Below are 17,744 nucleotides of genomic sequence, written 5' to 3' on the forward strand. Positions count from 1 at the left end.
GGAGGTAGAGGGGAGGTGGGGGGGTAGAGGGGTGGTGGGGGGGTAGAGGGGAGGGGGTTGAGGGGAGGTGGGGGGGTAGAGGGGAGATGGGGGGAGGTGGGGGGAGGAGGTGGGGAAGACGAAGCGGGGGATGTGGGGGAGGGGGTCACTCCGGCTGCAATGGCGTGGGGCTGAGTCGCCCCCACGTGGGCAAATATTGTAAATGCGGATGGCTCTCAAACCACCACCGCCACCACCTCCAACGCCAACCACGACGAGCCCAGCAGCAGCAGCAGCACCAAGCGCCACGTTGCACGACGGGGTACTCACATCACCAACTGCACCAGCATCGTCATCACAACCGACGCAAAAAAAACACCAGCGCGATACACAACACAGAGTCATCATGGACATGACGGGGGTGTGGTGAGGAGGACGAGAAGGGCTGTTTACGACTCATCATCATCATCAGCCGTGGTTAATCCACTGCTGGATGAAGGCATCCGTGAATCCACCATCATGGTTACTGCATCGCGCTCTTAGATGTGCTTCTGCGGCCGTCTGGAACTCTGTTCTACGATATTAGGAAGCCACTGGAGCTACGCACTTTTAAATAATCTAGATAAAAAATTCATTTCTTTACAACTTTTTTTCTCTACAGTTTATTGCCTTTCCCCCGCACATACAATTAGCACGGTTGACTACGTACGGTGCGAAAGACGTTCAACATACGTACAACGCCCATGATCATCATAATCATCATCGATCATCCATCATCACCACCACTGCTACTGCAATGGTTGTCACACACCATAATAACCTTCCCAACCACCACCGCCGCGAATGTTAACACGATCACTATGACCACTACCGCTTCCACACCAACGACTACCACCGGCACCACAAACTGTCAGATATTTAAAGGCAGGGCCCCTCCTTTGTTAGATATGCGATCGCATTTAGACACAGCAGATATGAATCAACATTGTGTAGTGTTGACTCACACAGAGGGCATAGACTCACAAAGAGACCAGCAGACTCACACAGAGAACCATAGACTCACAAAGAGACGAGCACACTCACACAGAGATCCATAGACTCACAAAGAGATCCATAGACTCACATAGAAACCAGCAGCCTCACACAGAGATCCATAGACTCACAAAAATACGAGCATAGACTCACACAGAGATCCATAGACTCACACAGAGAACCATAGACTCACAAAGAGACCAGCACACTCACACAGAGATCCATAGACTCACAAAAAGACGAGCATAGACTCACACAGAGATCCATAGACTCACACAGAGATCCATAGACTCACATAGAGACCAGTAGACGCACACAGAGATCCATAGACTCACAAATAGACCAGCAGACTCACACAGAGATCCATAGACTAACAAAGAGACCAGCAGACTCACACAGAGATCCATAGACTCACACAGAGACCAGCAGACTCACACAGAGAGCCATCGACTCACACAGAGATTCGGACTCACAAAAAGATGAGCAGACTCACACAGAGAGCCATCGACTCACAAAGAGACCAGCAGACTCGCACAGAGATCTATAGACTCACAAGGAGACCAGCAGACTCGCACAGAGATCCATCGACTCACACAGAGACCAGCAGACTCACACAGAGATCCATCGACTCACACAGAGACCAGCAGACTCACAGAGACCCATAGACTCACACAGAGACCAGCAGACTCACACAGAGATCAATTGATTCAGAAAGAGACAAGCAGACTCACACAGAGATCCATAGACTCACACAAAGATCCATCGACTCACAAAGAGACCAGTAGACTCACACAGAGAGCCATAGACTCACACAGAGACCAGCAGACTCACACAGAGATCCATAGACTCACACAGAGACCCATAGACTCACACAGAGATCGACAGACTCACACAGAGACCAGCAGACTCACACAGAGATCCATAGACTCACACAGAGACCAGCAGACTCACACAGAGATCCATAGACTCACACAGAGACCAGTAGACTCACACAGAGATCCATAGACTCACACAGAGACCAGCAGACTCACACAGAGATCCATAGACTCACACAGAGACCAGTAGACTCACACAGAGATCCATAGACTCACACAGAAACCAGCAGACTCACAGAGAGATCCATAGACTCACACAGAGACCAGTAGACTCACACAGAGATCCATAGACTCACACAGAGACCAGCAGACTCACACAGAGATCCATAGACTTACACAGAGACCAGTAGACTCACACAGAGATCCATAGACTCACACAGAGATCCATAGACTCACACAGAGAGCCATAGACTCACACAGAGACCCATAGACTCACACAGAGATCCATAGACTCATGTAGAGACCAGCAGACTCACACAGAGATCCATAGACTCACAAAAAGACCAGCAGACTCACACAGAGATCCATAGACTCAAAAAAAGACGAGCAGACTCACACAGAGATCCACAGACTCACACAGAGAGCCATAGACTCACACAGAGATCCATAGACTCACACCGGGAGCCATAGACTCATGTAGAGACCAGCAGACTCACACAGAGATCCATAGACTCACAAAAAGACCAGCAGACTCACACAGATTTCCATAGACTCACAAAAAGACGAGCAGACTCACAAAGAGATCCATAAACTCACACAGAGAGCCATAGACTCACGTAGAGACCAGCAGACTCACACAGAGATCCATAGACTCACAAAGAGATCCATAGACTCACATATAGATCAGCAGACTCACACAGAGAGCCATAGACTCACAAAAAGACCAGCAGACTCACACAGAGAACCATAGACTCACAAAGAGACCTGCAGACTCACACAAAGATCTATAGACTCACATAGAGACCAGTAGACTCACACAGAGATCCATAGACTCACACAGAGACCAGCAGACTCACACAGAGATCCATAGACTCACACAGAGAACCATAGACTCACAGAGAGACCTGCAGACTCACACAGAGATCTATAGACTCACATAGAGACCAGCAGACTTACACAGAGATCCATAGACTCACAAAGAGACCAGCAGACTCACACAGAGATCCATAGACTCACACAGAGATCCATAGACTCACATAGAGACAAGCAGATTCACACAGAGATCCATAGACTCACAAAGAGACCAGCAGACTCACACAGAGATCCATAGACTCACAAATAGACCAGCAGACTCACACATAGATCCATAGACTCACAAAGAGACCAGCAGACTCACACAGAGATCCATAGACTCACACAGAGATCCATAGACTCACAACGAAACCAGCAGACTCACACAGAGAGCCAACGACTCACACAGCGATCCATAGACTCACACAGAGATCCATAGACTCACAAAGAGACCAGCAGACTCACACAGAGATCCATAGACTCACACAGAGACCAGCAGACTCACACAGAGAGCCATCGACTCACAAAGAGACCAGCAGACTCACACAAAGATCCATAGACTCACAAAGAGACCAGCAGACTCACACAGAGATCCATAGACTCACTTAGAGATCCATAGACTCACACAGAGATCCATAGACTCACATAGAGACCAGCAGATTCACACAGAGATCCATAGACTCACACAGAGATCCATAGACTCACAAATAGACCAGCAGACTCACACAGAGGTCCATAGACTCACAAAGAGACCAGCAGACTCACACAGAGATCCATAGACTCACACAGAGACCAGCAGATTCACACAGAGATCCATAGACTCACACAGAGATCCATAGACTCACATAGAGACCAGCAGATTCACACAGAGATCCATAGACTCACACAGAGATCCATAGACTCACACAGAGATCCATAGACTCACAAATAGACCAGCAGACTCACACAGAGATCCATAGACTCACAAATAGACCAGCAGACTCACACAGAGATCCATAGACTAACAAAGAGACCAGCAGACTCACAGAGATCCATAGACTCACACAGAGACCAGCAGACTCACAAAGAGAGCCATCGACTCACACAGAGATTCATACACTCACAAAAAGATGAGCAGACTCACACAGAGAGCCATCGACTCACAAAGAGACCAGCAGACTCACACAGAGATCCATAGACTCACAAAAAGACGAGCAGACTCACACAGAGAGCCATCGACTCACAAACAGACCAGCAGACTCACACAGATATCCATAGACTCACAAAGAGACCAGCAGACTCACACAGAGGTCCATCGACTCACACAGAGACCAGCAGACTCACACAGAGAGCCATCGACTCACAGAGACCAGCAGACTCACACAGAGATCCATAGACTCACACAGAGACCAGCAGACTCACACAGAGAGCCATCGACTCACACAGAGACCAGCAGACTCACACAGAGATCCATAGACTCACAAAGAGACCAGCAGACTCACACAGAGATCCATAGACTCACACAAAGACCAGCAGACTCACACAGAGAGCCATCGACTCACACAGAGACCAGCAGACTCACACAGAGATCCATAGACTCACAAAGAGACCAGCAGACTCACACAGAGATCCATAGACTCACACAGAGACCAGCAGACTCGTACAGAGAGCCATCGACTCACACAGAGACCAGCAGACTCACACAGAGGTCCATCGACTCACACAGAGACCAGCAGACTCACACAGAGAGCCATCGACTCACACAGAGACCAGCAGACTCACACAGAGATCCATCGACTCACACAGAGACCAGCAGACTCACACAGAGATCCATCGACTCACACAGAGACCAGCAGACTCACACAGAGAGCCATCGACTCACACAGAGACCAGCAGACTCACACAGAGACCCATAGACTCACACAGAGACCAGCAGACTCGCACAGAGATCCATAGACTCACAAAGACACCAGCAGACTCACACAGAGATCCATAGACTCACAAAGAGACCAGAAAACTCACACAGAGATCCATAGACTCACACAGAGACCAGCAGGTCACACAGAGATCCATAGACTCATACAGAGAGCCATCGACTCACAAAGAGACCATCAGACTCACACAGAGATCCATAGACTCACATAGAGACTAGCAGACTCACAGAAATTCATGGACTCACGTAGATTCCAGCAGACTCACACAGAGAGCCATGGACTCACACAGTGACCAGCAAATTCACACAGAAATCCATAGTCTGTCATAGCTTTGTATGGATATTTGACTGCGTTGATAACAAAAAATTATACCCAATATTGAGTGAAATAACAGAATAATAGCCAAAGCTGGAAACCACAGAGTTTCAAACAACAGCAACAATAACAACACAGACGTGTATACAAATCACGCAGACTCTGTGCATTATGCAAAATAAGTAATATAAAAAAAATTTAAACATGCTTTAATTAAATGTACCGTACTAGTAATGTAAGAACTCCTCGACTCCAGGAAGTGGCCCCGAAGTTTGCCATAACGTAAGGGACCGTGTTGATTTACAGCCAACGTCAGTTGAGCGTGGACAATTAGACCCAAGCCGAAACATAACATATAAAACATGTTTAATGATAGAATATAGTATTGTCATCAGTATGACATAAGTATACCAAGTTTGCAATCAATACCACATTGGGAAGTGGGTAACAATTGAGTTGCAAGATTTGAGGCTACAACAGCAACAGACAGACAGAGTTAATAAAATGCGTGTAAATAATAATAACACCACATTACAGTTCCCGAGGAACTGCAATGTGGTTCATCTTGTCTGAGGTCGCCATGAACATCGATGGCAGTAAATGTGACTACCGGCAGCAGCGGTGATGCAGCTACGGACGAACTGTGGACCGTGGTTTCGTTGCGACCAGGACTCATCAGTGCGGTGGTAGTCACAGTGTCGTCACTGCTGCGATGTCTGCCTCTGGGAGCCATATGAAGCGTGTGCCACGTGGGGTCGCCACATCAACACCGTGGGGCCCAGTGTACGTGTGTATGTTGAACTGATGATGATGATTAGGTATGTTGATCTTCTTTCGCACCGTACGTAGCCAACCGCACTAATCGGAGGTGCGGCGGAAGGACAACAAACTAAACACACAAAAAGCAGTTCTCAAGAAATTCGTCTTTAATTCATCTGATGCCGGCGATAATCACGTCTGTAGGTAACCGATAAAGTAAGGACGATCGTAATATTGAGTTTGCGAGTAATCGCGCGCGGTGTTGCAGCTGCATCTCGCCACTGCCTGTGGGAGCCATCCGCAGGGAGCGCATTAAACCCGCGCACGCGAGCGAGGGGGCAACGCTCGATCCCATCGTACAGAAGCGACGGGTTGAGATTGGTCCACACTTTGCTGTAACGCAGCCCGGGTGCGGGCTCCTCCCCGACGCGCCCAGCCAAAGCGTCAAGGGGAGTTTCGCAAGATCTGTTGCGGTGATCCGCCAACCCTCGCTGCTGACTCCACACACGGCGCAAGATCGTAGCCCACGTGCAGCGTAGCCACCGCCGCCACTTAACGAAGAGACAAAAAAACAACCCCTTCCATTGTTTCTCTACAGCGTGCTCAGACGAGCTGACTATTGTTGGACGCTACGGTGCAGTGCGAGGTTGGTTCGTCCAATACCCACGGGAAACACGGGCGAGTCGGTCGACTGCCCGTCCGCTGGCACCGGCGGCGTTCGTTAGGCATGATTCCTCCGGGGGATGCACTCAGATGAAATCAATGTTTGATGCGGAGCGAGGGGGCAATGCCAGCGAAACGCCGCGGAACATTTGCCCGCGTGAATAATTGAGGTGGCATGCGGCTCAGGGCCCACGCGGAGTCGCTTCTGCGTAAAAAAAAGTGGTTGGGGGGAGGGGTGCTGGAGGGGGGTGGCTGAGAGCGCATTCGTGAAGCTCAATTTGTCGGAAAAACGAACACGCTGTTCGGCACAGATACGCGATATACAACACCAAGAGGGAGAGGGGTGGGGGGAGAGGCGGTGTGTGAGAGAGTCGAGATGGAGAATTGGCGACGATCCATCGACTCGCTGCATCGGATCGCAGACTTTGCGAGCTCAGCTGGCGATGCGCTCCCGTCGAGCTGAGCGCGGCTCTTTGACTCCCGAGTCCGCGTCACTCGCCACCGTGGGTTGGCCGGGAGCGGGAATTCGAACCGATGGGGCGTCGGGGTTCGTAGCGCAGTGCGCTAACCACGGCGCCAGCGCTCCCCGCACTCACCCTGGGCAAAGCTCCCCCGTATAGCCTCGACAGAATTTGGGGGAAAGTGCTGTTACCGAGCACCAATGAAGGCCTGCACGGTACACGAGGGGGAGATGGGGGGGGGGGGGCAACACTGCGACCGGCCGCCTTTGTCTCCCCAAGGGCGATGTTTACACGCTGAACCAAGTACTCATTTGAGGCCGAGTCAGCCGAGGCGAGGCCCGGGACCGGTTCAGATAATCATCACCGGTGTTGGTGACCGTGAGCGGGAATCGAACTCGGGTGGCCGGGTTATGAGCGCAGCGCGCTAACCACTGCGCCACCGCTCCCCACAATGGGTGGATGCATGGCAGTGCGCCATGGCGGCCTTGGTAGGCGCCGATCGCTCACAGCACTTGACCCAAGATGGTGTTGAGGCTATACGGGGGATCTTTGTCTGAGTCACACATCCCAGGGCTATGGAGGCTCAGGCCCTGCTTGGGTTGAGGTTGGGGGGTGACCCCGGGTGGTTTATTCGATCAGAAGGCGTCGATACTTTTCCTGCGCGTCGGCTGTAAATAGTTGATGGTGATGATGATGTTCGTCCCGGTGGAGGGCAGGCGGGTGCGGGGAAGAGGGTGGGTGGGCTGGGGGTGGAGGAGGCTCGTGAAGGACGCTGCTGCTGGGCTGTTGGAGGCAGTCGTCCTCCAACAACGACGGAGGGCAGAGGAGCGACGCTCACAACAACGAGCGGAGGCACCGGACGGATAAAATGCGGCAAGTTGGCACAGTTAGTTGGGGGCACAGGTGGTGCATCTGCCAGTCATCTCAGTCAGTCGACCCATGGCACCTGGGTCTGTCCCGTGACCTCCTGCCAGCGGGCGTTCGACACTTCACGTGGCCTTAAAGTGCACATGGCCTGGCACGAGCGCCGTGGTGACGTCACCGCCACTTCGTGGCGAATCGGGGGTATTGGGGGGAGGGCGGGCACGTGAGTGGTGATTCTGGTGGCAGCGAGAATTTGGATCAGCATTGCCGTCAATATCACGGCGCCGTGGTGGTGGTGGCGGTGGCCCCTCTGATCCGGCACTGCTGTGGAGGCAGCAGCGACAGTTGGTGGATCACACAGAGATGGGCCCACTTTGGTGGGCGTCGAGGAGGAGCCGTAGCCCCTGGCTGTCCTAGGAGTTGGTACAGCAGAGTGTGTGGACACATCTCCATCTGTTCCACACTCCCGTCCCGGGGGTGGGCATCCAAGAGGAGCCGCGGCTCCGCCAGGAGAATACGGTGCAGCAACTCCGATTGGCGCGGTTGGCAAGGTACGGTGCGAAAGAAGGCCAGAATACACACGTCAAAAATGTGGACTCCACCTTGTCCGTTTTTATGGGATCGAGTGTTTCCCCCTCGCACGCACGCACTCACGGGTCTTCTGCGGGTGCTCCGTTTCGTCCCCACGTGTAAGCGCTTTTGTTTTTGGGGGTCCAGGGGGGGGGCGGGGTAGGGGGTCACTGACCTTTGACATCGGAGGAGAACCGGGCCGAGTGTCGCGACACGAAGAGCTGCAGCTGCTGGTCGAGATGGCACGACGTGGAGTCCACGTCCCAGGCACGCACACCTGGACACCACACACACCGTGAACATCAACATCATCATCATCACTCTCAACATCACCACTACACCCTCAACATCATCACCATCAGCATCACCATCATCACCGTGAATATCATCATCATCACTCTCAACATCACCACTACACCTTCAACATCATCACCCTCAGCATCACCACCACACCGTGAACATCATCATCACTCTCAACATCACCACTACACCCTCAACAACATCATCAGCATCACCACCACACCAGCACCATGAAGATTATCGCCATCACCATTATCACTCTCGACATCACTCTCAACATCATCACCCCCAACATCATCCTCAACATTATCACCCTTAACATCATCAACACGATCAACACCGATACCATCACCATTAACAACATCATCATCACCAACACCATCACCAACATCATCACCAACATCATCATCATCGATTTCTAGCCATTGTCAAAACTGCAATCATCACTCTTGGCATGATCATCATCATTGCAACCATCATTACCACTATTGGCATCATAGCATCACTATCATCACCATCATCACCAAAATCATCATAGCCAGCATCAACATCACCACCATCCCCCATCTGTCCCATGCCCCCCAACCCGTGCCATGCCCCCCATCTGTGCCATGCCCCCCACCCCGTGCCATGCTCCCCATCTGTGCCATGCCCCCCACCCCGTGCCATGCCCCCCATCTGTGCCATACCCCCCACCCCGTGCGATGCTCCCCATCTGTGCCATACCCCCCACCCCGTGCCATGCCCCCCATCTGTGCCATGCCCCCCACCCCGTGCCATGCTCCCCATCTGTGCCATACCCCCCACCCCGTGCCATGCCCCCCATCTGTGCCATGCCCCGCAACCCGTGTCATGCCCCCCACCCCGTGCCATGCCCCCCATCTGTCCCATGCCCCCCACCCCGTGCCATGCCCCCCAACCCGTGCCATGCCCCCCAGCCCGTGCCATGCCCCCCATCTGTCCCATGCCCCCCACCCCGTGCCATGCCCCCCATCTGTCCCATGCCCCTCAACCCGTGCCATGCCAAGCACCGCTTCATTTCCCATTCCCCCCCTCACGCTCCCCCGCCCCCCCCACAACGCGAGGCAGCGCCACCGCCCTCACTGCGGAGACCGAGCAGAGGGGGTCAGGGGCAGGAGGGGAGAGAGAGAAATGGAGAGAGAAAGCAGAGGGAGGAGGTGAATAGAAATGAGCGAGAAGAGAGGGAGGGAGGTAAGAGATAAAGGCGAGGGAATAGAGATGAGAGAGTCGGAGAGAACGGGAAGAGATAAGCGAGAGGGATCAGACAAAGGAGAAGCAAGGGAGATGGAGACGAGACGAGATTAGATGTGAGAGAGACGAGATGTGAGAGAGACGACATGTAAGAGGAAGAGTAAGGAACTACGAGGAGTGAATCGGAGAGCGAAGAGAGAGAGAGAGAGAAAGAGAAGATGAAGATAGCGAACACACGAAGAAACTAGAGAGAAAAAAAAATGAAACATGAGAGTGACCAGAGAGTAAACAAAGAGGGGGGAGAGAGAGAGAAAATGATATAAAGAGATAACGAGATATGCAACGCGCGAGAGAACAAGAGACGGCAGAGCAATAGAGCAACCGAAATAGAGCAGAGAAAGAGAGAGAGAGAGGGAAAGAGAGGAAAAGTGAATATCGTGCAGTGATTATCCTCAATGCGTCACACGCCGGCGAGAGGCAACTCCCTCTCTTCACATGCAGTCCCCTCTCCTTCCATCTCTGTCCTCTCTCTCTCTCATTCTCTCCCGCCTCGATCAGCAGCAGAGTCACACGTTTGCTGGAACCGATGCTGATCAACTGCCAGACGTTAAACCGGTGAATGTTGTTACACCAATACCGCCGCTACGATGTCATTCCCAGAAGGCCCGTGGAGGCTGATGGGATGCGTAAGATACAACACTATTTTTGTGCATGTACATGGACGGAGACAGATGGGTGGAGGGAGGAGCGTCGCCCGTGTGTTGAGTTGGCAGCCACGAGCCAAGAGTCAGCAAAGCCATTGCGATTCAACTGGGGCCTTCACAGGCAGGGCACGTGGCATCATCCTGCAGAGAGTAAGTGTCGGGCACTGATCGGCGAAAGAGCCTACGGACTCACACAGACACCCGCAGCCTCACGGAGAGGTCCATAGACTCTCATAGAGGACAACGATAAAGATCCCCCGTGTCGCCTTAACAGACTGTTAGGGCAAGTGCTGTTAGCGAGCAGCACCTATGAAGGTCGGCACGGCACACGAGGGGGTGGGTGGCCAACACCACGCCCGGCCGCCTTTGTCTCCCCAGTGGCGATATTTACACACCGCACCAGGTTCTCATTTGAGGCTGAGTCGACCTAGGGGAGGCCCAGGAGTGGTTCATTGTGACTGGTGTTGGTCGTGAGCGGAAATCGAACTCGGGTCGCCGGGTTCGTAGCACAGCGCGCTCACCGCTACACCCATAAAGACCACACACACTCACACAGAGATCAACATACTCACCCAAAGACCCGCAGACTCACGCAGAAATCCACAGACTCTCATAGAGACCCTGGCCGGCTCACGTAGAGACCCATAGGCTGACATAGAGACTCACAGAGCTACGTAGACTCACAGAGACCCAGAGACTCGCATAGAGAGATCGATGCACTGATGGATGATTCGATCCGGCTGATGACGATGATGAACGGACGTCACGGAAACGTTGGACGAAGACCAAACGAAAAATGCAGCGCGTTGGACGATGCGGCGACTCGTGACACGAACGCTGTCATTGTTCGCTCGCAGGAATCTCCATGGCGCTGTGCGAGAGCGCATCCTGCCCGTGCAGGAAAGGGCGTAGCCGCTCTTCGTGGTGCCGAATCGATCATTCGTCCACCACCCCCCCCCCCCCCAGCAGAAGCGAGGCTAACGCAGCGGCCGCTGATGCAGATTGGGGCCTCGGTGTCTTATCGAGACCTCATCTCTCCCCTCGTCTCCCATCTTCTCTCTTCCCTTCCACTGGCACCTCTTCCACGTCCCTTTCCCTCACTTCCCTCTTTTCTCCCCCCACCTCTCACCTCCATCATCACCTCGTCTCTCACTCGCTTTAACATAGAAGTGCGTTGTATCACCTCCAATCTCATCATCTCCCTCTTCTACTCTCCCCCTCGTCTCCCCTCTATCCCCTTCTCTCTCTCTCTCTCTCTCCTCTTTATCTCTTCTCTCTCTCTCTCTCATCGCGTAGTTCCGCGGGGCATCGCCTTGACACAAAACACGCGAACCGCATGGCGCTGCTCGTGAGCGCCTCCTGCCCGTGTAGCACAGGGCGTAGCCGCTCACTGTGGTGCTCGTCCCGCCCGCCCACCCGCCAGCAGCGGCGAGGCTAACGCAGCGGTCGCCGGTGCAGATTGGGACCTCGATCGTCTCATTTATTCAGCCACGCGAGGGCTCAATCGTCGATTGTTACTGAAGCGCGCGGAACCCGGAGAAACGTCGGCCGATGCCAGCTGATGGCGCGACTGCGTGAGCTGTGCCGAGGGGTCCCCCAAAGCAGCAGACTGGCTCCACGTTGTTCCCTGCGCCGTTGGCTTCACGTGGGCCACGGCACGAGCTTCGCGGCTCCTTCGGCGACTCTCCCAGTGGACAAAAAATGAAACACTCAACACATTCGTCAATAGCACTGTTGGGTTAAAAGAGAAATCAATACATATTATAGGCGACGTTTCGGGCAATGGCCGAAACGTCGTTATAGCAGATAATATAGAGAGGCCAGAAGAGAGACAGAGTGGACCTGGGAGGATAGCATTCTTAAAAAATATATATTTTCTGATGACCAGTTGTGTAAATTGCCACGTGAATAGTTCCACTAACAGCAGCTATCGCGTGCCAGATAAAACCCCTTCAATGATAAATACGACTAAATTATCATGATTTTTTTTTTACTAATTTACATTCAAAATTAAATTATGCAACGTTGTTGTCTTGTGTAAAGGCCATCGCCAAGATGATGACGGCGATGGCGCGGCGAGACCAAGGCGGGGTGGGCGGTGCGACGCGCAGTGCTGAAGCTTTCTCATTTGTAATCCGGCCACTAAGAGGATTTTGCGGGATGAAAATAACCTGCAGACAGACACGTGGGTCGAGCGCTGTGTGCACGCCCGTCTCTGTGTGTGCGTGTGTGTGAACCCGGCCACCCCGAGGTCGATTCCCGCTCACGTCCAACACCGGTGGCGGTTATCTGAACCGATCCTGGGCCTCCTCTAGGTCGACTCAGCCTTAAGTGAGTACCTGGTGTGTTGTGTAAACATCGCCACTAGGGAGACAAAGGCGGACGGGCGTGGTCCTGCCCCCCCCCGCTCCCCCTCTTGTTCCGTGCTGGCTGTCATAGGTGCTCGCTAACAGCACTTGCTCCAACAGTCTGTTAAGGTTATACGCGGATCTTTGTCTTTGTATGTGCGTATGGGGAGCGGTGGCGCAATGGTTAGCCTACTGCGCTACGAACCCGGCGACCCGACTTCGATTCCTGTTCACGGACACCAGTAGCAGTAACGATTATCTGAATCGGTTCTGAGCCTCATCTTGGTCGACTCAGCCTCAAATGACGACCTGGCGCGGTGTGTAAAACATCAACACTCGGGAGACAAAAGACAAAAGCGTCAGGGCGTGGTGATTGGTCACCCACCCATCCCCCTCGAGTGCCGGGAACGGCCTTCAGAGATGCTCGCTAACATCACACTTGCCCCAACAATCTGTTTAGGGCTATACGGTGGATCTTTGCCTTTGTTATCAGCTACTATTTGAGCCAATGTATACATTCATACTAAGAGTATGAGAGTATGAATGTATAGTCAATCTGCTCCTTTGGGGACAGTTAACACAGCCGATGTCGTATGAATGTATGCATGTTGAACTTCTTTCACACGGTACGTAGCCAACCATCACTGGCATTGCCCAACGTTCCCTCGGTCCGGTGTGCCTGAGTTTTAGTTCACGATTGAGCCATCGCGTGGCTGAAGATACGAGTCGTCGAGACCCCAATCCGCGTCGGCGACCGCTGCGTTCGCCTCGCTGCCGCTGGGAGGGCGGGCGAACGATCGATTCAGCACCACGGACAGCGGCTACGCCCTGTGCTCCACGGGACAGGATGCGCTCGCGCGCAGCGCCATGGGATACGCTTTTGTTTCAAGGTGATGCCCCGTGGAATCACGCGATGGAGAGAGAGGAGAGAGAAGGGGGTGGGTTGGGGGGGAGAGTAGAAGGGGGAGATGAGGAGATCAGAGGTGGGAGATGCAGTTCTGTATTAAAGCGAGTGAGAGTGGGAGACGAGGTGATGACGGAAGAGGAATCGATGGGAGAGAGCAGCAAAGGAGAGAGAAAAGAGGAGAAACGACGGGATGAGTGGGGAGAGGGGAGGGGAAGAGATGTGGAAGAGGTGCGGGTGGAAGGGTGGGGGGGTATAGAAGAGGGGAGATGAGGCTAGACAGGAGAGGAGAGAGTGGGACGGATTTGAGGTGCGAACGGAGCGCATGGGATATGGGAGATAAGTGGGGGTAGCGTGGAGGGGAACAGAGAGAGAGGTCACGATGAGAATTAAAGTTGACCAGGGAAGAGGGAGAGAGAGAGAGGCAGAGGTGAGACTGCGAGACACCAGCAGGCAGAGACTTGCCGCCACACAAAGCAGCGGCCAAGGAACGCGGCGAACACGGGTGCGAGATAGCGAGAGAGAAAGAGAGAGAGTAAAGAACTCAGCAGAAGACGAGGGGGGAGAAGAGGAGTATCTTGGCAGCCCCGGGGGCAGCGGTGCGGTGCGGTGCGGGGGGGGACACGGTAGAAGCGGTCACCACTCGCGAACAGCCCTCTCTCACCTCTCTCCACGTCCGCCACCGCGGCCCGCACTTGATTCTCGCTGGCGAGTTCGCCCAGCACCACGAGCAGGGCGTGACGCGGCGAGCCGGACGGGGACGAAGCCTCGCGGGGTGAGAGGCCCAGCGGTGAGGGACGGGCGCCTGCCTCGGGGCCCGGAGGGCACCAGGGCGCTTCCAGAGCGCTCCCTGCCACGTCCATGCCGGCGAGTGTCCGCGCGACGGGGATGAGTTGTTTTTTGGGGGATGCGCCGTGAGAGCGCCGCTCTTTATGCGCGGCGCTGCCGCACTCCCGCGGCCAATCGCGCGGGGCGCGGGGGGCGGAGCGCGAGACGCGAGACGGGCGAGAGAGAGGGGGGGGGGAGATTGAGAGAGACGAGGATTTTTTTATATTAGAATTGCTCTTCCTGGGTTATTGAAATACAATTTGAATTTGTGTAATGTGTCTGTGTGTAACAGTGAATAGGCGTGTACGCAAGTGTGTGTCTGTGTGTGATTGAGTATCCGTCAGTCATCCACAGTGAGTCAACCCAGAACACCTGGGGTCTGTCACGTGACCTCTTCCTTCCAGCAGCAAAAAGTCTTCCACACTTCGCGTGACGGGTGGCCTCAACGTGCACCTAGCTTGGCACATCATTTAAACCATAATACCTGGGGTCTGTCTCGTGATCTCCTGCGAGCGGCGAGCCTTCCACATTGCAGCAGAGGTCGCAAACGGGTTTTGATTCCTTACCCGTACCCGGCCGCACCAGGGTCGCAAACGGGTACCCGTACCCGGCCGTACCCGTACCCTACCCATACCCGGCCGGGTATCGGTAGGGTACGGGAATCGGGTACCTGATTGCGACCTCTGGGATGAAGCCATGTTACAGGCGCGGGTGGGTTGATTTTAGGAACTTGAATTGTGAGAAGAGACAAGACGTTGGGAAATGAGTGACAAACGGTGACTCACCAGTGACTCACGGCCTACCCGTACCCGTACCCGGCCGCACCAGGGTCGCAAACGGGTACCCGTACCCGGCTACCCGTACCCGGGCGGGTACGGGTAGGGTACGGGTATCGGGTACCCGGTTGCGACCTCTGCATTGCAGATGGCCGAAACGTGCACCGAGCCTGGCACAAAGAGTTGTGGTGACGTCACTGTCGAACGGCGGCTGCCGTGATTGAGTGTAGGTTGTTTGTGAGTGTGTGTTAAGTGAGTAGAGCGTTGGCTCTCTGGCATGGTCCGAAACGTCACCGATTATATACTCCTTTTAAAGGCCACGGTGTTGTTATTGACGAATGTGTTGAGTTGTTGTTGTTGTTGTTGTTAATTGTGCTTGTGCACCACTACTGCCAACGCAGCAGCAACACCACATATCTTGCAACAGGAGACTCGATCCTGGCCTGCTGAGTTCACATCTGGTTCTACAAACAGTCGGCCTGAATCTCTCCTCCAGGCTAGGACGCGCCCATGCAAACAGCCGGCCGAGTCACGGCCACAAAACCTGCCCATGTCATCGATGAGGCCCTGGGTTGTGAGCGAGCGCTATACGTTGAAGCGGTCCCGGGCCTCACCTCGGTCGACTCAACCTCAAATGTGTACCCCCCCCCCACCCCGGTGCGGTGTGTAAACGTCAGCACTGGGGAGACAAAGACGGCCGGGCTCGGTGTTGCTCGCTAACAGAACTTGCCCCCAGGAGTCTCTTGAAGGCTATACGGGGGATCTTTGTCTTTGTAAGCGTGGACACATGAACAAAGACAAAGATCTCCCCTATAGCCTACACAGGCCGTTGGGGCAAGTGCTGTTAGCGAGCACATGCGGACGCCAACACGGTCGCACGAGAGGGTGGGCGGCCAGCACCACGCCCGGCCGCCTTTGTCTCCCCAGTGGTCAAATTTACACACCGCACCGGGAACTCATTTGCGGTTGAGTAGACTTAGCCGAGGTCCAGGACCGGTCCGGATAATCATTGCTGCCGGGTTCGTAGCGCAAGCGCACTAACCGCTACACCACCGCTCCCCACTACTGATTTAGTACCCACCCAGTCACTCACCGCCGCTACAACAGGACGCACACTCATGCACCGCGAATGAGACGAGACGATTTGGGTATCCCAACAGCTGCCAGACGTTCCTGTCGAGTCGTCACTGACCGCCTCGTGTTAAATCAAGACGCTGCATGTGCAGCAAATGCGTTGCTGTGAACCAGTCCGCCAGCCCATGCGACAGCTGGACGGTGCTGGTGGTGACGGTGGTGGCGGCGGTGGTGACGGTGGTGGTGGCGGTGGTGGTGGCGGTGATGGTGGCGTTGTGGTGGCGTTAGTAATGATGGTGGCGGTGGTGGTAGCGGTGGTGGTGATAGTAGTGGTGGTGGTGGTGGCGGTAGTGGTGGCGGTGGTGGTGGCGTTAGTAATGATGGTGGCGGTGGTGGTGGCGGTGGTGGTGATGGTAGTGGTGGCGGTGGTGGTTGCGGTAGTGGTAGTGGTGGCGTTAGGAATGATGGTGGCGGTGGTGGTGGCGGTGATGGTAGTGGTGGCGGTGGTGGTGGCGGTGGTGGTGGTGGAGGTGGCGGTGGTGGTGGCGGTAGTATTGGTGGTGGTACGAACAACACTTGTCCCAACAGTCTGTTCAGGCTATATGGCGGATCTTTGTTTTTTGCTGGTGACGGTGGTAGTGGTGACGGTGGTGGTGGCGTTAGTAATGATGGTGGCGGTGGTGGTGGCGGTGGTGGTGGCGTTAGGAATGATGGTGGCGGTGGTGGTGGTGGCGATGGTTGCGCTGCTGCACGTGGTTGTCTGTAATTCAGCGCCGTGGAAGCAGCAGCGAGGGTTGGTGGATCACCGCGCGAGTGATGTGACTCTCCCCCTTCCTGTGGGCGCTGACGAGGAGCCGCACCGCGGCTCGGCCATGAGAAGGCGGCACGGCAGACATGTGTGGACCAATCTCCATCAGTTCCATTATTCCCTACTCGTAAGTGAGAGTCGAGGAGGAGCCTTACCCTGGTTGGCCAGGCGAATGCTTTTCCATCTGTATGCCGGGATCGAGTGTTGCCCCCTCGCACGCGTGGGTTTTCTCCCGGTGCTCCGATTTCCTCAGTCATGTGTAGTGACATAGAATCGGTCACGTAGCAGGATAGCGCTGGCTGCTGGCAGGGAAGGGGATCTGCAGCTACAGCAGCCCTGGCTGACAGC

The 17,744-nt window shown here is 54.3% G+C and overlaps 1 protein-coding gene across 1 annotated transcript in view; it reads right to left on the minus strand.

The window, feature by feature from the left end:
• Nucleotides 1-14,800, minus strand: part of LOC133343685 (microtubule-associated protein 1B-like) — a 62,418-nt gene extending 47,618 nt beyond the window's left edge. Inside the window, exons 1-2 of the mRNA XM_061553417.1 lie at nt 14,575-14,800; nt 8,618-8,719 (exon numbers count right to left, since the gene is read on the minus strand). Coding sequence (XP_061409401.1) covers nt 8,618-8,719; nt 14,575-14,773 — 301 coding nt within the window. The 5' untranslated portion in view covers nt 14,774-14,800. The remainder of the gene's footprint in view (nt 1-8,617; nt 8,720-14,574) is intronic.
• Nucleotides 14,801-17,744: the final 2,944 nt, after the last annotated feature.

The sequence above is a fragment of the Lethenteron reissneri genome, chromosome 18, assembly GCF_015708825.2.
Source record: "Lethenteron reissneri isolate LAM-NWPU_2019-01 chromosome 18, ASM1570882v1, whole genome shotgun sequence".
Lineage (NCBI taxonomy): Eukaryota > Metazoa > Chordata > Hyperoartia > Petromyzontiformes > Petromyzontidae > Lethenteron > Lethenteron reissneri.